Source organism: Chiloscyllium punctatum, chromosome 11, assembly GCF_047496795.1.
Source record: "Chiloscyllium punctatum isolate Juve2018m chromosome 11, sChiPun1.3, whole genome shotgun sequence".
Lineage (NCBI taxonomy): Eukaryota > Metazoa > Chordata > Chondrichthyes > Orectolobiformes > Hemiscylliidae > Chiloscyllium > Chiloscyllium punctatum.
The window spans coordinates 84530812-84555364 of NC_092749.1; the positions used below are offsets into that span (position 1 = coordinate 84530812).

At 42.3% G+C, this 24553-nt stretch overlaps 1 protein-coding gene across 7 annotated transcripts in view; it reads right to left on the reverse strand.

Moving 5' to 3' along the window:
• The window catches only part of myo6a (myosin VIa), a 256768-nt gene that overhangs the window by 25990 nt on the left and 206225 nt on the right, over positions 1-24553 (reverse strand). For all 7 annotated transcript variants that reach the window (XM_072581151.1, XM_072581145.1, XM_072581147.1 and 4 more), the window contains 8 exons: positions 23755-23848; positions 20741-20871; positions 19608-19685; positions 17878-18007; positions 16078-16168; positions 15341-15491; positions 14216-14424; positions 5807-5885 (listed from right to left, as the gene is read on the reverse strand). In XM_072581151.1, the coding sequence (XP_072437252.1) occupies positions 5807-5885; positions 14216-14424; positions 15341-15491; positions 16078-16168; positions 17878-18007; positions 19608-19685; positions 20741-20871; positions 23755-23848 (963 nt within the window). The remainder of the gene's footprint in view (positions 1-5806; positions 5886-14215; positions 14425-15340; positions 15492-16077; positions 16169-17877; positions 18008-19607; positions 19686-20740; positions 20872-23754; positions 23849-24553) is intronic.

Here is a 24553-nt window from a genome sequence, read left to right on the forward strand (position 1 = left end):
CTAAGTTATTTTACTATTCCAAAAACCATTGCATTTCCACAAATAGGCAAGGGAGAGAACACATTTCTAGTGAGTCAAGAGTTTAGCTTTCAAATTGATGTTGATTTGACTTAGATGAGCAGCAGATTATTTTCTCATTTAGTGGAAAAATTGGATCCAAAACAAGCTTAGTCCCTTTATAAAAAGTGAATTAATTGTGAAGCATCCATGTACATTAATGTCAGATACCCTAAATAAAGGGGTAATAGAAGAAAAGGTATGTTGAAAAAACACTTAGCTAGTAATTTGAATGGAAGGGTTGTCTATGTTCAACTGGCTCATTCTGTACTGGGGCTTTTAGCATCAGAACCCATCCGATCTACATTCAGACTATTTAAACTATGGTTAGGAACTATTCTTTCGACCGTCCATATTCTCTAGCAGTCACTGTAAAAACAATATCTCAAATAGCAGATTATGCGGGAAACCATTTTAGAATCCTGCAAAGCAGGCTGAAGGAAGAAAAATTTGTGTTCATGCCTTGAAACCACAAAACTTCAAAAAAGCAATCGTGAAGGAAATTCCATGCCACAAAGATTCTCCAGTAGCCCAAAGTAACACTGCTTTAATAATTCAGAGCAAAATAGAAACATTAGAACCAAGAAAAAGGTCATTAAGCCCCTCCAGCCTTCTCTATTTTACTAGACTGTGACTTATCTGGGTCTCACATCTGTTTTTTAGCTTAGCTCCCTACTGGCTGCTACAGTTACCTAACAAAAATCTATTCATCTCAGCTCTTAACCATCGACAGAGGACAGAATTCATGATTGCTCGGATTTGAGAGATAAAAGCCTTCTCAACTTTGTTCCCAAGAGACCTGTCTGTAATTTTAACCCCATAACCATTAATGCGACAACCTCTACCCTCGTATTCTTTATGCTTCCATCAGAGGAAATAATTTCTTTAAAATGTTAAAAAGATTTGGTAGGATTGGTAAACACCTTGACACACTCAATCCTCAAATCACTATATTCAGTAGAGGAATGAAGCAAAGGCTGTCAGGAAGGGTAAGTTTTCCCACTTAAAAAGGGACTTACCTCGGGGGTCAAGCCTCCATTTTGACAGAGCGGCAAGGAAAGGAGAGAAGGTGGAGTGAAGAGAGGGCTGCCAGGAAGGTAAGGGCTTAATTTATATTTGGACAGTAGCTAAACCCGAGATACTACACATGTAGTATCGCTCTCCTGACCCCCTCCAACCGGAAGAAAAAGACTCTAAGGTAAGGCTTTTATTTTTTTTCTTTTTCATATATTTAAGTGCATTATTTGGATTTAGTTAGTTCATATAAAGCTAAGCTTACAATGGCAGGGGACCCCAGACCCATGGCATGTGCGTCTTGCTTGATGTGGGAGTTAGGAACGTGTCTGAAGTTCATGACCCTTACACTTGCAAGAAGTGTGTCCAGTTGCACCTCTTGTTTGACCACATGACGGCTCTGGAGCTGTGGATGGACTCAATGTGGAGCATCCGCGATGCTGAGGAGGTCGAGGATAGCATGTTTAGCGAACTGGTCACACCGCAGGTTAGAATTGCCGAGGGAGATAGTGAATGGGTGACCAAAAGGCAGAAAGAGAGTAGGAAGGCAGTGTTGGTGTCCCCTGCGGTCATCTACCTCCAAAACAGGTATACCGTTTTGAATACTGTTGGGGGAGATGGCTCACCAGGGGAGGGCAGCAGTTGCCAGGATCATGGCACCATGGCAGGCACTGCTGTTCAGAAGGGCAGGAAAAAGACTCGTAGGGCCATAGTCATAGAAGATTCTATTGTGAGGGGAGTTGATAGGCGGTTCTGTGGCCGAAAACAGGACTCCCGGATGGTATGTTGCCTCCCAGCTGCTCGGGTCAGGGATATCACTGATCGGCTGCAGAGCATTCTAAAAGGGGAGGGTGAACAGCCAGTTGTCTTGGTGCATATAGGCACCAATGACGTAAGTAGAAAATAAGATGAGGTCTTGAAAGAAGAATTCAGGGAGCTAGGACAGAAGTTAAATTATGGGCGGCACGGTGGTTAGCATTGCTGCCTCACAGCGCCTGAGACCCAGGTTCCATTCACGCCTCAGGCGACTGACTGTAGAGTTTGAACGTTCTCCCCATGTCTGTGTGGGTTTCTTCTGGGTGCTCCGTTTCCTCCCACAGTCACAAAGATGTGCAGGTCAGGTGAATTGGCCATGCTAAATTGCCCGTAGTGTTAGGTTAAGGGGTAAATGTAGGGGTAAATGTAGGGGCATGGGTGGGTTGCGCTTTGGCGGGTCAGTGTGGATTTGTTGGGCCAAAGGGCCTGTTTCCACGCTGTAATGTAATCTAATCTAATCTAAAGAGGAGGACCTCAAAAAGGTAGTGATTTTGGGATTACTACCAGTGCCACATGCTAGCCAGCTGAAATGAAAAAATAGGCAGGATGAACACATGGCTTGAGAGATGATGTTAGAAGAGAGGGGTTCAGATTTGTTGGACATTGGGACCGGTCCTGGGGAAGGTGGGACTATTACAAAATGGACAGTGTACATCTGAACCAGACCAGAACCAATGTCCTTGGGGGAGTTTTTGCTACTGCTGTTGGGGAGGTTTTAAACTAATGTGGCAGGGGGCTGGGAACCAGAAGAGAAAACAAGTAGGCAGCAAGGTGGAGACTGTAAGAATCATGAAGATAGCGTTAATAAAGGGAAGAGTAGGCAGAGAGCAGATGAGCGCAAAACAACTGGCGGCATGAAATGCATCTACTTTAATGCAAGGAATATAGTGTGTAAAACAGATGAACTTAGGGCTTGGATTGGTGCTTGGGAGTATGACGTTATTGCAATCACAGAGACTTAGTTGAAGGAAGAGCATGATGATTGGCAACTAAATGTTCCAGGATATAGACGCTTCAGACAGGACAGGGAGGGAAGTAAAAGGGGGGGGGTGAAGTTGCATTGCTAGTCAAGGACGATATCACAGCTGTGCTAAAAGTGCACACTATGGAGGTCTTGGGTAGTGAGGTATTATGGGTGGAGCTGTATTACAGGCCTCCCAACAGTGAGCGTGAGGTAGAAGAACTAATAGGTAAACAAATTACGGAAAGATGTAGAAGCAATAGGGTAGTGATGATGGGAGTTTTAATTTTCCCAACATAACGTCAGAGCTCTGGATGGGGTAGAATTTGTAAGAAGCGTCCAGGAGAGTTTTCTAGAGCAGGATGTCAATAGTCCGACGAGGGAAGGGGCCATATTGGACCTGATACTGGGGAACGAGCTGAAAATGTGTTGTTGGAAAAGCGCAGGTCAGGCAGCATCCAAGGAGCAGGAGAATCGCCGTTTCAGGCATGAGCCCTTCTTCAGGTGGTAGAAGCTGCGATGGGGGATTTCTTTGGGAACAGTGACCACAATTCTGTAAGTTTTAGAATACTCTTAGATAAAGAGGAGTGTGGTCCTAAGGGAAGAGTACCAAACTGGGCCAAGGCCAATTATATCAAAATTAGGCAGGAGCTTGGAAATGTGGATTGGACACAGCTATTTGAAGGGAAGTCCACATTTGAGATGTGGGAGACTTTCAAAGATAGGTTAAAGTTAGTGCAGGATAGGCATGTCCTGTTGAACACAAAGGATAGGAAGGGCAAGATTCGTGAACCTTGGATGACAGGAGAAATTGTACGATTAGCCAAGAGGAAAAGGGAAGCGTACATAAGGCCTAGGCAACTAAGAACAGAACGGCCCTGGAAGAATATCAGAAGAGTAGGACAAGTCTTAAATGAGGAATCGAGCGGGCTAAAAGGGGTCATGAAATAGCTTTAGCGAGCAGAGTTAAGGAGAATCCCAAAGCATTTTATTCTTATATAAGCAGCAAGTGGGTAACTAGAGAAAGGATTGGTCCACTAAAGGATAATGAAGGAAGGCTGTGTCGAACCGGAGAGAATGGGTGAGATTTTAAATTATTACTTTGCATCAGTGTTCACGGAGTAGAGGAACATGAAGAATGTTGAGATTAGAGATAAAAGTTTGATTCGTCTGGATCACATTCACATAAGTAGGGAAGATGTGTTGGGTAGGCTAGAGGTTATTAAGGTTGACAAATCCCCAGGACCAGATGGGATCTATCCCAGTTGCTGAGGGAGGAGAGAGTGGAAATAGCTGGGGCCCTGACAGATCTTTGTGACATCCTTAAATACAGGTGAGGTGCCAGAGGGTTGCTCATGTTGACCCCCTGTACAAGAAGGGTAGTAGGGATATTCCGGGTAACTACAGACCAGTGAGCCCGATGTTGGTGGTAGGAAGGTTGCTGGAGAAGGTACAAAGGGATAGGATCTATTTATATTTAGAAAAGAATGGGCTTATCAGTGATAGGCAACATGGTTTTGTGCGGGAGAGATCGTGCCTTAACAACTTAATAGAGTTCTTCAAGGAAGTGACTAAGTTGATAGATGAAGGAAGGGCTGTTGATGTCATATACATGGACTTTAGTAAGATGTTTGATAAGGTTCCCCATTGTAGGCTAATGGAGAAAGTGAAGTCACATGGTGTAACAGGGTGTTCTAGCTAGGTGGATAAAGAACTGGTTGAGCAACAGGAGACAGAGTCGTAGCTGAAAGGAGTTTCTCGAAATGGAGAAAGGTGACCAGTGGTGTTCCACAGGGATCAGTGCTGGGGCCACTGTTCTTTGTAATATACATAAATGATCTGGAAGAGGGCACTGTTGGTATGACCAGCAAGTTTGCAGATGACATGAAGATTGGTGGAGTAGCAGAAAGCAGAAAGTCAGAGAATACAGGAGGATATAGATAGACTGGAGAGTTGGGCAGAAAAGTGGCAGATGGTGTTGAATCCAGACAAATGTGAGGTGATGCATTTAGAGCAAATTCCAGAGCAAATTATACAATGAACGGAAGAGCCTTGGGAAAAGTTGATGGGCAGAGAGATCTGGGAGTGCAGGTCCATTGTACCCTGAAGGTTGTTGCACAGGTGGATAGAGTGGTCAAGAAGGCAAGTAGTATGCTTGCCTTCATTGGCTGGGGTATTGTGTATAAGAGCTGACAAGGCATGTTAACATTGTACAAGACATTGGTTCGGCCGCATTTAGAATACTGTGTACAGTACTGGTAGCCACGTTACCAAAAGGATGTGGACGCTTTGAAGAGGGTGCAGAGAAGGTTTACGAGGATGTTGCCTGGTATGAAAGGTGCTAGCTATGAAGAAAAGTTGAGTAGGTTAGGTTTATTTTCATTAGAAAAAAGGAGATGGAGGGGGGGCTGATTGAGGTTTATAAAATCATGAAGGGTATAAACAGGGTGGATAGAGACAAGCTTTTTCCCAGGGTGAAGGATTCAATAACAAGAGGTCACGCTTTCAAGGTGAGAGGTGGAAAGTTTAAGGGGGATGCACGTGACAAGTACTTCACACAGAGGGTGGTGGGCATTTGGAACGCGTTGCCAGCAGAAGTGGTAGAGGCTGGCATGGTAGATTCACTTAAGATGCTTCAGGATAAATGCATGAGTAGGTGGGGAGCAGAGGAACACAGATGCTTAGGAATTGACCAACAGGTTTAGACAAGTAAATTTGGATCGGTTCAGACTTGGAGGGGCGAAGGGCCTGTTCCTGGGCTGTAAATTTTCTTTGTTCTAGATTCTACCCAATCATATTCGGCTGGAACATTGTTGACAATATCCATGGATAAATATAGAACTAGTACTTGCTTTCATTGAATCCCCAGATCAACTCCATAAAGTCTTTCTGGCGACCTGATTACAAACAAAAATGTCTGATAATTACCATTTTTCACATTTAAAATGAAATTCAAACCTGCATTGAACGCTTTATTTCCTCTTCTTTCTTCCTCTCCTCCTCCTCTAGTTTTCTCTTCAACTCCATTTCAGCTTTCCTAGTGAAAGCAGAACGGGAAGGTGACTAAGTCAAACGTTTTAAACACAATAATGAGGTGCGATTGAGAGAACAACAGGAGTAGCATCATAATAAATAAAAACGACATGAAATTCTGCTGGGAATACGTATTGTTGAGGAGTTTCACACAAGAGTCTACTTTTAGGCATCTCACAACAAAACCAGTTGCAGAATTTTTGTTTGTTGTTTCACCTTTTATAAGAAATGTCCTCCGTATATCGACTAAATTTTTAAAAAAAACACTGAATAGATCAATATTTGTGGAATCAATGGTCACACACCCTTCTAATGGTACATATCAGATCACTGTTTGATTTTCCTTTAACCTTACTAATAATACAAAATATATCCCATAATTATTGGCATATCCAGTCCTAACTTAACATGAATTCTTCTTTGAATGGACCTCAGGTATCTGAATGAAAGAGTGTAAATGTGCACTGAATGCCTCATGTCCATAAGTCTCTGATTTTGACAGTATTCAGGTTACTGATGGCTTAGATTACCATTGTTGAACATGTCAACAATGTCCCATGTTACCACTGATCAGAAACTCAACTGGACTAACAATATAAATAATGGCACAGATCTTTGTAAAAGGAAATTCGTGTTGCAGCAGCACTAACTGTAGTTGGACAGAATAGAGAACTTCCAATGCAATTACCTCCCTGGGAGTAGCACTAGTAGGTACATCCACATACTGAAATCAGAAAAACTTTCTTGTGCACACTTAACAAATTTCTCTCCATCTCAACCTTTAACACTATGGCAGTCCCAGTCGATGTTTGGAAAGTTAAAATCCCTGACCATAAACACCCTATTATTCTTACAGATAGCTGAGATCTCCTTACAAAATTTTTGTTTCTCAATTTCCCTCTGATTATTAGGGGGTCTATAATACAATCTCAGTAGGTTGATCATCCCTTTCTTATTTCTCAGTTCCACCCAAATAACTTCCCTGGATGTATTTCTAGGAATATCCTCCCTCAGCACAGCTGTAATGCTATCCTTTATCAAAAATGCCACTCCCCCTCCTCTCTTGCCTCCCTTTCTATCCTTCCTGTAGCATTTGTATCCTGGAACATTAAACTGCCAGTCCTGCCCATCCCTGAGCCATGTTTCTGTAATTGCTATGATATCCCAGTCTCATGTTCCTAACCATGCCCTGAGTTCATCTGCCTTCCCTGTTAGGCCCCTTGCACGGAGATAAATGCAGTTTAATTTATTAGTCCTATCTTGTCCCTGCCTGCCCTGACTATTTGACTTACCTTTGTTCTCAACTGTACCAGTCTCAGATTGATCTCTTTCTTCACTATCTCCCTGGGTCCCACCACCCCACTTTACTAGTTTAAATCCTCCTGAGCAGCTCTGTCAAATCTCCCTGCCAGTCAATTAGTCCCTTTCCCATTTAGGTGCAATCTGTCCTTCTTGTACAGGTCACTCCTACCCAAAAAAAGATTCCAATGATCCAAAAATGCCAATCCTTCTCCCATACACCAGCTCCTCAGCCATGCATTCATCTGCTCTTTCCTCCTAATCCTGCCCTCATTAGCTCATAGCACTGGGAGTAATCCAGATAAAACTACTCGAGGACCTCCTTTTTAAATTCCTGCCTAACTCTCTGATCTCCCTTCAGAATCTCAACCTCTTCCCTTCCTACATTGTCCACATTGGAACCAACAATGACCTCCTGATGGCCCTGCTCCCCCTTGAGAACATTCTGCACCCGCTCTGAGACATCCTTGATCCTGGCACCAGGGAAGCAACACACCATTCTGATTTTTCGCTGCTGGCCACAGAAACATCTGTCTGTACCTTTATTCCTGATGAAGGGCTTTTGCCCGAAATGTTGATTTCGCTGCTCGTTGGACGCTGCCTGAACTGCTGTGCTCTTCCAGCACCACTAATCCAGTATTTGGTTTTCAGCATCTGCAGTCATTGTTTTTACCTTGTTGATTTTAGTCCCCTAACACAATCAATCGCTTGGAACCCAACGTACCTCTCATTACATTACAGCCAGTCTCAAGATCAGGAACTTGGCTGTTCATGCTACGTTCCAGAGAATCCATAACCCCCCAAAATTTTCCAAAATACCATACTTGTTTGAAATGGGGATAGCCACAGAACTAGCTGCCTACCTCTCTTACCTTTCTTGGAGTTAATCCACTATGTGACTGCATCTGAGACTTCCCCCCTCCCCCACCCACCCTTCCTATAACTGCCATCCATCACATCCCCTTGTTCTTATAAATTCCTCATTGCCTCTCACTGTCTCTCCAACTGATCCATTGGATCAGATAGGATTCACAATGGCAAACTGAGGATATAATCCTCAGTAACACGTAAACTCTCTCTATACTCCATATCTGACAAGAAGAGCATATCACTCTACTAAAGGCTTTTTTTGCTTCTTTGAATCTATAGACCCGGAAAATAGCACTTATTCCTCTGCAAAACATAGCCTGGGAAATCCATAGCGAGTAACTCACCTCCAGTCCGTTCACCATCTACAAGGCATAAGTCTGTATGATGGAATATGCTACATTTGCCTAGATGAGTACAACTTCCCCAATACATGAACGTTTCAACTCCAACACCAGCCAGGACAATGTCACTAGATAGTAATCCAGAACTCCAGGCTATGGTCTAAAGGACATGGATTCAAAACCAAGGCAAATGGTGAAATTTGAAAGGAGTAAGAATCTTGAATAAAAAGCTGGCCTTACAAAAACAATATAACCACAGTCAATCATCATAAAAACTAATCTCATTCACGAATGTTTAGGGAACAAAATATGCCATTCTTATATGATCATCCAATGTGTGACTCCTGATAGACAACGTGTTTGACACTTAACTGCCTTCGGGGCAATTAAGAATGGCAATAAGTGCTGGCCCAGCTAGCTACACCCAAATGAACATTTTTTTTTAAAAAAACTCTTGAAGAACAAGAGTGGAATAATAGGTACAATGCCACCAGCAGATTCTCAAGCAAACACCACGTAAAGTTAAATTACATAACGTAGAACAGTATGGCACAGCACAGGCTCTTAGGCCCTCGATGTTATGCCGACCTTTTATCCTACACTAAGATCAAACTAACCTACGTACACTATATTTTACTATCATCCATTTACTGTCCAAGAGTCGCTTAGATGTCCCTAATATATCTGACTCAACACAGAGACTGGTAGATGTGTGGAATACACTGTTAGCAGTGGTGGTAAAGGATCCACCTCCGACATAGCCACTAAACTTTCCTCTAATCACCTTGAAATTAAGCCCAGTCATCATAGCTATTTCCGCCATGGGAAAAAAGTCTCTAGCTATTCACTCTAACTATGCCTCTCATTAGCTTGTACACCACCAAGTCATCTCTCATCCTCCTTTGCTCCAATGAGAAAAGCCCAAGCTCACCTAAGCTTTCTTCATAAGACATACCCTCCAGTCCAGGAAGCATCCTGGTAAATCTCCTCTGCACCCTCTCTAAATGTTTCCACATCCTTCCTATAATGAGGCGACCAGAACTGAAAATAACATTGCAAGTGTGGTCTAACCGGGGCTTTATAGAGCTGCAGCATAACCTCGTGGCTTTTAAACTCAATGCCCCATTAGTGAAAGTCAACACACCATATGCCTTCATACTCATGGATTCCAGGGTGAAGTAGCTAGGTGGATAGAGAACTGGCTGGGCAGCAGACGAGAGAGTAGCTGTGGAAGGGAGTTTCTCAAAATGGACACATGTGACCAGTAGTGTTTCCATAGGGATAAGTTTTGGGACACTATTGTTCGCGATATACGCAAGTGATCTGGAGGAAGATATAGGTGGTTGAATTAGCAAGTTTGTAGATGACACTAAAATTGGTGGAGTAGCAGATAGTGAAGGGGACTGTTGGAGAATGCAGCAGAATATAGATAGATTGGAGAGCTGGGCAGAAAAGTGACAGATAGAGTTCAATCCAGGTAAATGCAAGATGATGGAGTTTTGAAGATGCAATTCAAGAGTGAACTGCACTGCAAACATAAAAGTCCTGGGTAAAATTGATGTAGAAAGATCTGGGTATTCAGGTCCATTGTACCCTGAAGGTGGCAATGCAGGTTGATACAGTGTTCAAGGCGGCATACGCAAGCTTTCCCTTGCCAGATGGGGTATCGACTACAAGAGTCGGCAGGTCATGTTACAGTTGTATAGCACTTGGGTTCTGCCACATTTGGAATACTGTGTACAGTTCTGATCACCACATTATCAAAAGTATGTGAATGTTTTGGAGAGGGTGCAGAGGAGGTTCATCACAATGCTCCCCTGTATGGAGGGCGCTAGCAATGAACAGAGATTGAGTAGATTAGGATTATTTTCATTAGAAAGATGGAGGTCGAGGGGAGATCTGATTGAGGTCTACAAAATCATGAGTGGTATAGACAGGTTGGATAGCAAGAAGCTTCCCCCCCCCCCCCCCCCCCACAGTGGGAGACTTAATTACTAGGGGTCAAGAGTTCAAAGTGAGGGGAAAAGTTTAAAGAGATATGCATGGTAAGTTCTTTATGCAGAGAGTGTTGGATGCCTGGAACACATTGCCAGGGAGATGGTAGAGGTGGGCACAATTGAGTCATTTAAGATGCATCTAGACAGATACATGAATGGGCAGGGAGCAGAGGGATACAGGTCCTTAGAAAATAGGTAACAAGTTTAGATAGTGGAACTGGATTGGCACAGGCTTGGAGGGCCAAAGGGCCTGTTCCTATGCTGTAATTTTCTTTGTTCTTTAACAACACTAACAACTTGGATGGCAACGTTGAGGACCTATGGACATGGATCCCAAGATTCCTCTGTTTATCCTCACTGTCAAGAATCCTGCCTTTAACCCTGTATTCTGCATTCAAATTTGACCTTCCAAAATGAATCAGTTCACACTTTTCTAGGTTGAACTCCATCTGCCACTTATCAGCCCAGCTCTGCAACCTGTCAATGTCCCAGTGCAATCTACAACAGCCCTCCACACTCTGCACAACTCAGCAAACTTGCTAACCCACCATTCCACTTCCTCATCCAAGTCAGTTATAAAAATCACAGAAGCAGAGGTCCCAGAACAGACCCCGGCAGAACACTACTGGTTACCGAGCTCCAGACTGAATACTTTTGAACTACTACTACCTTATGTCCTCTATGGCCAGCCAATTCTATATCCAAACAGCCAACCTTCCCTGTATCCCATGCATCCTTACTTTCTGAATGAGCCTACCATGGAGAATCTTATCAAACGCCTTGCTAAAATCTACACATACATCTACTGCTCTACCTTCAACAATGTGTTTTGTCACATCCTCAAAGAATTCAAAAAGGTTTGAGAGACATGGTCTGCCCCTCTCAAAGCCATGCTGCCCATCTCTAATCAAACTACGCTTTCCCATAAATCCTGGTTCTCAGAATCCTCTCCAATAACTAGCTCACCACAGGTGTGATATCGACTGATCTCTAATTCCCAGGCTTATCCCTATTCCCTTTCTTGAAAAAGGGAACATTTTCATTTTCAAACCATCTGTGACAATCACTCCAGTGGACAGTGATGACGCAAAGATTGTTGCCAAAGGCACAGCAATCTCTTTCCTCACTTCCCATAGTAAACTTGGATACACCCCATCTGGCCCAGGGGTGTTATGTTCTTTCGGAACTCTATCAACACACACATTGACTTGGACCCGATTTACCACCCCCTGAGAAAAAGAACAGGAAATGACATCACCACAGGAAATGACATCACCAACCCAAAGAAATTCAAACATATAAATAGAAAGCAGACTTCATCAGCAATGCTTCGTCTGGAGGTCACTGAAGAGGTTACCTAGCATGGTGACGAAATGTCTGAAAATGAACCTTCTAGCTCCATGAGTAAACAGACATCCAGAACCTCAACCTGATCTACAAATCTTCTCAAAACTCGAAATAATCTGTTCCCAATTTATGCTCGACTGTTCCTGTCTAATAGCATTGTAATTCCGTCTGCTCCTCTCCCCCTCTATGACTATAGTAAAAGTCAGGGTGCTGTGATCACTATCACGGAAATGCTCTCCCACCGAGAGATCAGACATCTGACCTGGTTCATTGCCAAGCACCAAAACCTCTCTAGTCAGCCTATCTACACAGAGTCAGGAATCCTTCCTGGACACACCTGACAAAATCTTCTCAATTCAAACTATTTGCACTAAGAATGTTCCAATCAATATTAGAGAAATTGAAATCCGCCATGAGAACCACCCGGTTACATCTGCACCTTTCCAAAATCTGCCTCCCAATCTGCTCCTTTGTGTCTCTGTTTCTAGTGGGGAGTTTATAGAAAACTCAAGGTGACTGCTCTTTTCCTGTTTCTGACTTCCACCTATACTGACTCTGTAGACAAACCCTCATTAATGACTTCCCTTTCTGCAGCTGCGATACTATCCCTGACTAGCACTGCTACTTCCCCACCTCTTACCTCCTCCCCTATTCCTTTTGAACTATTTAAACCCTGGAACATCCAACAACCATTCCTGCAAGTGATATCCAAGTCTCCATAATGGCCACAACATTGTAGCTCCAAGTACTAATCCATGCTTTAAGTTCATTACTCTCATTCCTGACTCTTCTTGCATTAAAATAGACACACTTCAACCTATCACACTTACTGCAACTTTGCACTATCCACTATCTATCCTTCCTCACAGACACTCTGTACGCAGTATCTGCCTGTTCACCAGCTACCCCATCTGCTGATCCATAGCTTCGGTTCCCATTCCCCTGCCAAACCAGTTTAAACCCTCCCCAAGAGATGTAGCAAGCCCCTCACACAGGATATTGGTACCCCTCCAGTTCAGGTGCAACCCGTCCTCCTTGTACTGGTCCCATCTTCCCCAGAAGGTATCCCAATGACTTATATATCTGAAGCTCTCCCTCCTACACCAGCTCTGTAGCCACGTGTTCATCTGCACTGGCTCTCTGTTCCTAGCCTCACTAGCTCGTGGCCAGTAGCAATCCTGAGATTACTACTTTGCTCATCCTGCCTTTTAGCTTCCAACCTAACTCTCTATATTCACTTTTCAGGTCCTCATCCCTTTCCCTGGCTGTGTCATGGTACAGAAGTGTATCACGACTTCTGGTTGCTCACCCTCCCCCTTAAGAATCCTGCAGACTTAATCAGAGACATCCCTGACCCTGGCACCCAGGAGGTAACATACCATCTGGGAGACTTATTTGCGACCACAGAACCTCCTGTCTGCTCCTCCAACCATTGAATCTCCTAACACTATTGCTCTCCCATTTTCCCTCCTTCCCTTTGAAGCCACAGAGCCAGGCTCAGTGGCAGAGACCTGGCTGCTGTGATTCTCCCCTGCTAGGTTGTCTCCAACAGTATCCAAAGTGGTCAAATTATTATTGATGGGAATGGCCACAGGGGATCTCTGCACTGTCTGCCTATTCTCTTTCCCTCTCCAGACAGAGGGACAGACAGACAGTCACCTTTATCCTCTAACTTAGATGTGACTACTTCCCTATCACCCCCTCAGCCTCCCAAATGATCTGAATTTCATCCAGCTCCAGTTCCCTAATGCGGTCTGTGACAAGTTGGAGTTGGGTGCACATCTCGCAGGTGAAGTCAGCAGGGACACTAGTGGTGACCCTTACCTCCCATATCCTGCAAGAGGAGCATGCAACTGCCCTAGCTTCCAACCCCTCTGCTCTAAATTACCAAAAAAAGACACTCCTTGTTCTTTCACAGTTTCTGGACTAAAATCCTAGAACTTCTTTTCAAACAGCACTGTGAAAAACAGCAACTCAATACCAAAGGCAAATAAGGGTTGGGCAAAAAATTCTTACATTGCCAAGAATACATAAAAATATTAAGTGAGAGAGGTAGAACCAAATTTATTACAGCGTAGTGACTCAACAAGCTACAAATACAAAATAAAACTGCAGATATTGAAAATCAGAAACAAAAACAGAAATTGCTGGGAAAACTCAGCAGGTCTAGCAGAATCTATGGAGAGAAAGCAGATTAACATTATGAGTCCAGAGACCCTTCTTCAGAACAGAAGGGTCACTGGACTCTAAGGCTACAAGTACTTCCTAGATCAGGTTAAATGCAGAACAGAACATCTGCAGCTCTGCTCAAAACAGGAGTTTCATTGAGCTGGGAGGATTTTCTTGGCCCCACATTCCACATAAGCACCTCCCCTTATTGTCCTAATAAGACTGATTATTTTTCCTTAGAATTTCCTCAGTTTTGTTTTGTACAGTGACATCTGCACAGTTTAAGACAGCTGCATGCATGTCAGACTTACAAGCGACGTTCTTCCTCCTCTTGCTTGCGTCGACGCTCCTCCTCAGCATGCCGTTTCTGTTCTCGCTCCATTTCCTCCTGGATGACTCGCAGTCGCTCAGCTTCTTCCTCCTCTTGTTTCTTCTTCTGCAGTGTGCTGAGAAGTTGTTCTGATCGTTTGACTAGGGCAACATACGCCTGATCAATTTGATCTCTGGTCATTGCAACGTTCTGTGGAAAGTAAAGAGAACGAGAGACAGACTGATGTCATTGCATTTACTCACGTAATGTTCAGATCAGATACCCAAGCACAGATACCATTAATTCAGAGTTGGGTGGCTACAAGTCTAGAGTATCCATCTTCTTAAGACCCTGACACCCTTGTCTTGTTATTCTTTGACCATTTTCATAGAAGTGATTTGTTAAAGTTCTGTAGACATTGAAGCGACTGAGGAAAGCAAAAAGGAGCGAGAAAAACCTGAAATTTTGCACAAAATACAAAGGCAGACAAATACCAGGCTGTGGAGTGGTCTGCACCCCCTCAACACACTTTTGTTTTGATATTACTTGGTGGCAAAAGGAAGGAAGTTTGATGTATTCCCATAATCCAAAAGCATTCCACCAGTCACTGAGACCAGGATCACTTGGGCAACGTGCAGACATACTAACAGCACTGGAACAGCTGAGGTCAGTGGAAAAAAAATTAAGGGTAAGAAACACACACTTGTCTACAGAGTTTAACATTACAGAATGGAGGAAGACAAGGCCTGTTATAGACAAACATTGGTTGATTCAGTCCAATTTAACAATTGGATTTCTAAAGAAAATTCTCTGAGCCATTGGGTCAGCTCAAATATACTTGTTTATATAAAAGGAGGGGAGTGCAGAGTTGAAGAGGTGGTGCGGAGGAACTAACTGAACAACACTGCCTTTATAATATTCACTCTCAATACATCTGTTTCAATTTGGTTACATCCTCAGCTTGCATACAAGCTTTACCAGGATTACTGCACAGTAGATCCTCAATCCATATGACAAAAACGCATATACTCTGACAGGCCATCCTCTCCTTTCAGTACTGAGAGTACTAAAACAACATATAGACCATTTAGAAGTTCTTTTCAAGCAGATTTATTCCATCACTTACCTTAATTTTAATCACAAGAGCATTAATTGATGAATCCAGATCCTGGACTTGTTTACTCATCTCAGCCTTGCCCTCCCTCAGGGCCTTCACCACCTCAGTCATTCTATTCACTCGCTGCTTGAGTGATTTCACCTTCACCAGGCCATCAATGCTGTAGGCAAGAAAACTCAATTATAATCAACAACAAAAATATTCCTAATGCTAGCTTGAACAACACATTCATGAGCTCCAAAACCAGTGGAATTAAAAGAGAACTTGAACAGGAGGTAGACTTGAATAGAATTCTGGAGACTAAGATGTAATGAAACAGGGCCCAAAAGCAACAGCAATGTGTGGAGTCATTTATACAGCTAATTTCTCACCAAGGCCAAACACGTATTATGTAAGATGTAATGATAATGGTTGTAACATGACCATAAAGCACATTGGAATAACAACACACTGAACAAGAACAAACTTCTTCTAACTGTTGCCTTGTTAATTGAAGACCTGGGATGCAACTAAAAGGCAGTGACATACTATAATTCATGAGCTTTAAAGGAAGTTATGTTTACCTTTATAACTACAATGTTTTGCTTTTCTTTTTAATACTTTCCTTTGGGCATGTCACTAAGAGGAACTGCTGATAGATTTACAAACAATTCCATCCCAGTCAGCAGCTATGAGGAGACCAGGGCAATTGACCCAAATTACTCCTAAAACTACTTAAAAAGTGAACTAACACCAGCAGCACTTACCGCGGTTTATATTTTCTCTTGCATAACCACATGCGGACAGTTTTCTGCATCTTAATGCAAGAAACAGCTCGGTACTTCATCTTGTTCTTCACTGCAGAAATAAATTATGTAAACAGCTATCAACATACTCTGCATACATAGACCATTTACAGACCTCCATCTTGGTTCTAGACGGGTCGGTTGGTATTTGAGTAAAAGGGTTGTCAGGGTATAAACGTAGGAGAAGAGGGGAAGCTGGTTGGGAAAACGGATGAATGAGAAGTGAATCAAGGAGAGGGGTCGAGAAGTGGAGCTGCTGTCTAAGTTGGGCGATGGATGTTGGGAAATGGGGGTTCTAACTTAGTGATCAAGTCCTGGAGTCAAGCTTACTTGTTGGCATATTTCTTCCAAAGTATACATGCTCCAACACACAAGCTCCTTAACCACTTCAATGGTAACTTAGAAATATAGACATATTTAGAATATTATTTAGAATAATTTACAAAACAACTAACAATTAGATGAGTAGTTAAAAAAGAAATGTTCGTAAGGCTACACGAAAAGTAACTCAATCGAAATTAGGGTACATGAAACAATTTTAACTACCAGTAGCCTAGATGCTCCAGCACAGGATTAGTCCTAGAGAGATGAAAGAGTGATCAGTGTGAAAAAAAAATGGTAAAATATTCCAATGATACAGCAAGTGACCTGCGATTCAAAGTTTCAAAAAAGGTACTTAACCAAGTTAGGAATAGTCATTTATGTGCCCAAATTGCCTATGTTTGTTTATGCACCATTAATATTCCTTGCCTCACTGTAGAAGTGTGAAAAAAATGAACTGCAATATAATGTTTTGAGGAAGAGAGAAAAGTTGTTGATGCTGAGAAATTACTGAAACTTCCTTGATTCTTACAAACCATAAAGAACTTAGATTGAGGCTCAAGTCAGATGTGTAATGGAACAAGTTCCACAGCTTGCCTGGGAACACGTAGCTACAGCATATTTCAACCAGCTTCAAAACAAAATCACAGAATTCCGATAGTGTAGAAGCAGGCGGTTCTGCCCATCCTGACCCTTTGGAGGAAACCCCCGCCACCCTATCCCTGTAACCCTGCATTCCCCATGGATAATCTACCTAGCCTACCCATTCCCGGACACTGGACAGTTTAGCATGGCAAATTCATCTAATCTGCAAATCTTTGGACGGTAGGAGGAAATTCAGAGAGAGAAAATGCAAATTCCACATAGACAGTCACTTGAGGGTGGAGTCAAAGCTAGGTCCCTGGTACTGTGAGGCAGCAGCGCTAACCATCAAGCCACTATGCTGCCTATAAGCTTGATACCATTCAGGACAGAATAGTACACTTAATCGGCACCCTAACAATCACTTTGAAAATGTTCACTCCATCCATCACCACACATCAAAGCTGCCATAGTTAAGCAGCTCTCAACTCATGACCTCTAAACTGAAAGGGGAGATGTGTAGTGAATACAATTATCTTTAAGTCACATCACTGGGGCTCGAACACACAGAGGTAGATTTGTGGAGCTCCCTACCTGGTAGCACTGTACAGCATCTAATATTGCAGTGGTTTGAAGAAAAACAAACTACCATCAAGGATAAATAGGGATAGGGAATAAATGCCTTTTTTCCAGGAACACCAACATCCTCAGAATGACCTATTTCACATCTACTCAATGGATTATTGCTCATTTCAACATCTAAATAAACATATTTTACATGTACTGCGAATGTGATGTGGAGAAATAGCGACAAAAAAAAAGGATCCACAAAGAGCATGACATTACACTTCAACTTACATTTAATGACAGACAGTGCACACCACTGAATCTTCTTCCAACGGCTGCAAATAAGCCAGTGATTCACTCGTGACATCAACACTGATAGATGCTCTGGGTCAGACTTCATGATCTGATCAAACTCTGCAAACTGAACAACAAACAATTCAGATAAAAGCAGGTGCAGGAGCTGTCAAATAGGACTGCGATTTGATGAAGGGTTCACAATCTTTCAAATGACTGTGCTCCATCAAGGTGATCCTTCATTTTGACTAATTGATCTGCATTGCAGTGACATTATATTATTTCTATTAGTGCCTCCCTAATGTAGATCACGAGAATTCAATAAACCTTTAATCAAAGTGAAAGGAAGATTTAGGAGATTTTTTATACAATAGAATAATTAAATTGAACAACACAAAGCAGCCATTTTACCAACTACGCAGCGCTTGTAAAGAATTATCGAATTAAATGCATATAATGGATCTGTCCCCATTAACTCCAAATCATTATTTCTACAAAATTTCTTAGTTACTTTAGAATTTGCTTTCATGCCCCTTCCACTTCATATATTGCCGATCATCATAATTTGCCGTGTAAAAAGCACTCTTACCAATCACAACTTTACGTTTAGTCAAAGAAAAGATTCATAAACTAGTTTGTGTACAAGACAGTAGTTCTACATAGTTTAAAACCCTCCTAAAATGTGGTAAAGCTAGCATGGGCCCTGGAGACCCCAAAAAAAAAATACTAGTGTTCAAGACAGTATTTTCTTATTCATTCATTGAATTCGCACATTGCTCGGAAGGTCATTATTGCAAATTGCCCATTGAAGGCTAATGTCAAGACTAGAGTGGCGCTGGAAAAGCACAGCAGGTCAGGCAGCATCCGAGAAACAGCAAAATCGACATTTCGGGCAAAAGCCCTTCTCTCGAACCCCTATGGTCCACGTGTCATAGGCATAACCACTGCACTCACTACAGAAATCCCAGCCTCTGACCTATTCTTGTATCCACAATACTTAGAAGGCTGATCATCTCTTGTTGGAGATGATCATTGTTTGGCACTTGAGGTAGTCAAGTCCAAATATTGTCCAAGGCCAGGTTGATGGACATGGACTGCTTCAATATCTGAGCATTTCTGAATGGAACATCAGAGGTTACAACCTAGTTTCAAACATTTTCTAATTTTCAAAAAACCTGACAATCAGACCTCAATGCATACTCTCCCCATTTTGCATTGATACTGTTGTGTACTAGGATATCTTGCATATTCCCTTCAACCGGTAAAACATTCATTACTCACTCTGTCATGTCCTTTACTCTGGGATCAGGTAGGAAACACGTGATGCTGAACTAATGACAGTTCCAAAGATGACCATCTATCTTACTAACAATGCAATATTCCAGAATAACTATTTCTCCTCTGCTGATCTCCTTTGTGTGTTCCTCTTCCAATTGGTGCCTTTAAAGGTGTCATCATTTCCAACAGTCTCCAATGCAAAGTACGGTTTGAGTGTGATGCACACTCTAAAGGGAGTCTTGTACTTCCTACACATCCAGATCAGCCATCCAATCATGCCCTGAATGCTCTCTGCCTGTAAAATAACCACTTCCTCAGTTCAACTCAATTTCATTGTGTTCCTTCCAGCATATTATCCTCCTCTTGTCTCAATTTTTAAAAAAATTGATTTTTTTAATTCGGTGTCCTGAAGCAGGAAACAGTATTCATTAAATGTTGAGTTTCATTACCTTGCCAGGTCTGAAAAAGACTTTGGTTAGACCAAACTTGTAATCATTCTCATTGAGACCCAAAGCTTTGAACAGTGCCTGGAAAAACAAAAAAGAACAAAATCAAACGCAAGAACGCATTACTATTTAAACAACTATTTCTCCTGGATGTTGCATTGTTCTTATTCCTGGATTAGTGCTTTCCCTGTTCAACTTGGCTTTTCAAATGAAAAATCCAGAAGGTTCGCTAAAAGTCAAATTTGTTTAGAACGTATTTGCATTAATATCTAATAATTTTCACAGCTTTTTATTTCTTTTCCTCAAAAGAATCCCAAAGCACTTCACAAAACGAATTGCTTTTGCAGTGTAATCTCTTACATAGAGAACTACAGTAGCCAATTGGCCACAGTGAGCTCATAAGCAGCAATGAGATAAACGAACAATTAGTCAAGTTTTGAAAGATGTTGGTCAAGGGATAAAATGTTGGCTAAGATACTGGGATAATGTCCTTGCTCTTTGCAAATTGTACCACAGGATCTTTTACATCCATAAAAAAAAAGCAGAAGTCATCTTGATTTAACATGTCTTCTGAAAGACATCTCTAACAGCGCTCCGCTGAACTGCTTAAATTTATTGTAGATTACCAGCTAAACTTCCTAGAGAGGAACTTGACCTCAGCCCACTGTTTCAGTAACGCTCGATTGCATATAAACCATTAAGGCATACAGAATTGTTGAACTTTGTATATACTAAAAAGGGAAAGACATCATACAAGTTATTATACCTATCCGAAGTACCTTGCCACCATTGCACGTACTTAGGCAAAGAGTAGTTGTGGTCTCAGCAAAAAGACATGGGAATGGAGCCCAGCCCAACTTGCCCAATAAACATTCACACAACTGTACACTCAAGTGAGCAGCATCTGGAGCTCTGGTTTATTTGCTTCCCCCCACCTGTCAATTCATGCAGTCCAAGGGCACCGTCACACCCTTATCAATTGCACAACTGAAACTATGTAATTTATTTAGATGAATTGATGCCTCCATAACTTTTAATCTCCAGTCATGCAATGAGATCTCCAGCTAAGGCATTTGGCAGGATGTTCATTTATGAAACTTATTGAAAGAACGTTGAAGTTTTAGTCTAGACAGTACCTTACAGAAGAGCCTGGGGTCCAGCCTGCAGAGCTTCGGAGGCATGTATTTCTGGTACATGTTGTAAAGTTCGTGGAATGGAGCCCGTGATGGAAATCCACCCTGCATGAGATCTAGCACAGACACCATACCTACAGAACAATAAAACAACAACTCACATTTCTGATCTTTTAGTCAATGTAGAAAAAGGTGCAAGCCCACCTCAATGCAAAAATAGTTCCTTGGCTCATTTTATTGTGTATTTCTGAATGTCAAACGTGCCAAATCATAGAATGAATCAAATAACCAGGTTAAATTTGTTACGTTGTGTGATGAAATGATCAGTAAAAATAAATGGCTAACGTTGAATTTTTCTGCCTCTTGGAGTGTAATTGTGGATGAAAGGCCTAAGAAAATTGTCATAGTAGGACAGGAGGACAATAGCATTGGAATTAATTTATGGGGTATGTGTGAAAGCTTGTAGGAGGAGTGATGGGGTTGTGGCATGGGAACATGGACTGTGGCATTTTTGATAAACTCATGTTTGCACAGAAGGTAGCAAGCCAGGTCAGAGTGAGAAAAGCTACACTTTAAGTAGGGGAGTAGGGCTTTAGTGGCAAAGGTAGGCGATGTCATAGAAGAACCAGTCTTTGTCGTGGATATGATGTGCAAGCAGGTTGCCTATCTTGGATGACAAGGCACGATTTGGTGCAAAGACAGAAGTAGATGTCAGCTAGAACTAAAACTGGTTTTGTTTCTCCAACATGAAGTTAAAGGAAATTGTGGTTCACTGGTGTCTTTACAATCAGTAAAAAAAAACTGCAGCTGATAGCCAAAGATACTGAGTTAATGGAGGAATCTAAAAGGGGTAATATCCAAGAATCATGAACATAAAATCCCTACAGTGCAGAATGAGGCCTTTTGGCCCATCGAGTCTGCACCAACCCTCCAAAGAGCATCCCACCCAGATCAACCCCCTCACCACAACCCATAGTCCCACACTGACCATGGTGAACTCACCTAACCTGCACATCTTTGCACTGTGGGAGGAAAGTGGAGCACCTGGCAGAAACCCATGCAGACACAGAGAGAAGATGGCAAGTCCACACAGACAGACAGACAGACAGTCACCCACCCACCCAATTAAAAACAAGAAATGCTGGAGATCACAGGTCAGACAGCATTCATAGTTTGAGTCCAGATGACCCTTCTTCAGAGCTGAAGAGAAATGTGGAGGGGAGGCAACATTTATGCAGTAGTGGGAGTGGGAGTTTGGAGAGCTGGGGTGAGGGTAGGTGTTGATAGTTCAGATTAAGTAATTGGAATGAAAGAATGGCAGAACAATGGTGCATCTAGAGTCGGCGGGGGTGGGGAGCAGTGTGACAGAGAATGTAACAAGTGAAGCTTAAAGAAAGGGAAGGAATGGGTTCACTATTTGAAGATGTTGAACTCAATACTAAGCCCAGTAGATTGTGAACTGTCTAGTTTGAAGATGAGATGTTGCTCCTCCAGTTTGCGTTGTCATTCACTGGAGCAGTGCTGCATACTGAGGACAGACAAGTGGGCATGCGAGCAGGACACTGTTAAAATGACCTGCAGTGGGAAGGTCAGGGTCCTGCTTGCATATGGAGACACTCTGCATTTGATTTCTCCAAGGTAGGGTCGACCACATTGGGTGCAATGAATATGATACCCAGATTGGAGGTGGTACAGGTGAAATGCTGCTTCATCTGGAAAGACTGTTTTGGCCCTTAGATGGTGAGCAGGGAGGAGAAGGGGCAGGTATTGCACCTTCTGCGGTTACATGGGAAGGTGGTGAGAGAGACAGGGGATAGTGTTGGTGATCGAGGAATAGACTAGGGTGTCCCGAAAGGCTGATCCCTGCAAAACGCAGATGGGAGGGTGAGGGGAAGATGTGTTTGATCGTGGCATTCTGTTGGAGTTGTCTGAAATGATGGAGAATTATCCTTTAAGTGCGGAGGCTGGTGGGGTAAAAAGGGGGTTCCAACCATGCTGTTGGGATGATGGGAAAGGACAAGCGTGGAAGGATAGGTGATAGGTCAGATGCAGGTGAGGGCCCGGTCTACCACAGTGGGCGGGAAAACCCGGTTATGGAAGAAGGAAGCCATGTCAGTAGTGCTGTTTTGGAAGGTGGCATCATTTGAACAGATACGACATAGGCAAAGGAACTGGGAGAATGGGATGGAATCCTTACCGGACGTGGGTTGGGAAGAGCTGCAGTGAAGGCAGCTATGGGAGTCAGTGGCTTTGTAGTGGATGGATGTGGATAGTTTATTTGCTGAAGTAGAAACAGATTGCTCCAGGAAAGGAAGGGAATTGTCAGAAATGGACGACGTGAAAGTTATAGAGCGGTGGAAAATTGTCACCAAAGACTAGAATCAAGCCCAGCACAGTAAGGCAGTAGAGCTAACAACTGTGCCACCATGCCACCCAATAGGATATATCTGGAATTTGATCAGGTGCTTCTATGGTATGTTTTTTACGTTACTCCCTTAAATAAACATATCATTTGTGCACATACATTGGGGAAACAATAATATGGTTATTTATTTTAACATTATTCAAATTTGTTTTTACCAGAAGCCAAGAACAGTGGATTCAGATTGCCTAACAATGCCTTAATCATATCCTGTTGAGCTGAATCATGATGGATAGTAGCTTAAAATATACTCCTTTATAGGTGTATAAACAGCAAAGTAATTAAATGAAGAAGAGTAGGAGAAAAGATGGAACTTGGCATATTCCAAAGGTAATCATGTGAGAAGAGAAACTGGGATGATGAGGGAGTTGACCAGGAATGGATTGAGGAAGAAAATGGAAGCCTTCCTGGATAATTAGGAACATAGCAAAAGCTTGATAAATGTTTGAGCTCGAATGGGAGAAAATGTTATATGCAAGGGGTTGTTTAGTTGGCCATCAGAAAGAACAACTTCGCACTTAATTCAGTTTGTTAATATTATAAAATACAATTTGAAGGCATGCCGAGAATATATTAACAGAAAAAGAATTCTCACCTGAACACTGAAGTTGAGATAAAATTTGTGCTCCTTCAAACTGATGACTTGTCATTTTGAGATTAGGTTTGATGCACCGAATAAAGCTGGATCCCTAACAGAAAACAGGCAGTTGAGTGACACATTTTGCATCAAAATTCAATCGAGTGAAAGTATTTCTCACTTAACCCTTCATAATTTCCATTAACAGATTCAGGAGAAATCATTTTCCAGAAATGAAGTACAGTTCTCATCCCACTGTACTGCTACCATTGCATATTTGCTGATTAATACACAGTACCCCTGAGTGCTTAGTCTGCATAGATTCACTTCTAATCCCAAGTAGACCAGAAAAGGGTTGGTCAAAAAATCATGGGCGTTTTCTGATATGGAGCTGGAGTAAAGCAAAATGGGAATCACCCTGTGCAGCTTATATGAGCCTTCTCCTGGTTACTAATGGAGCAGAGGGCCCGAGAGGTGGTTACCTGGTCGTTGTCTTGACCAAAGGGAAGCATAAACAGAAATCCACGGTAATAAAACAATTAAATATATTTTCTGTGTATAAACAACATGCTAATTGCCTTAGTCTGTCATGTCCCCCAGATATAAACTGTGGTTAATGATTGCACTCTTGGTTGCTGAGTCAGAGACGTGTGGGTTTAAATTCTATACAAAGACTAGATTACAATCCAGTGTTATAATTGAGGAAGCACAAACATGTCAAAGATATTGTCTGTAGCATAAAATGTTAAGCTAAAGCTCTATTGGCATCCTCAGATGAATACAAAAGGTCCCTTTGGCATGCTCAAAATGGAGCCAA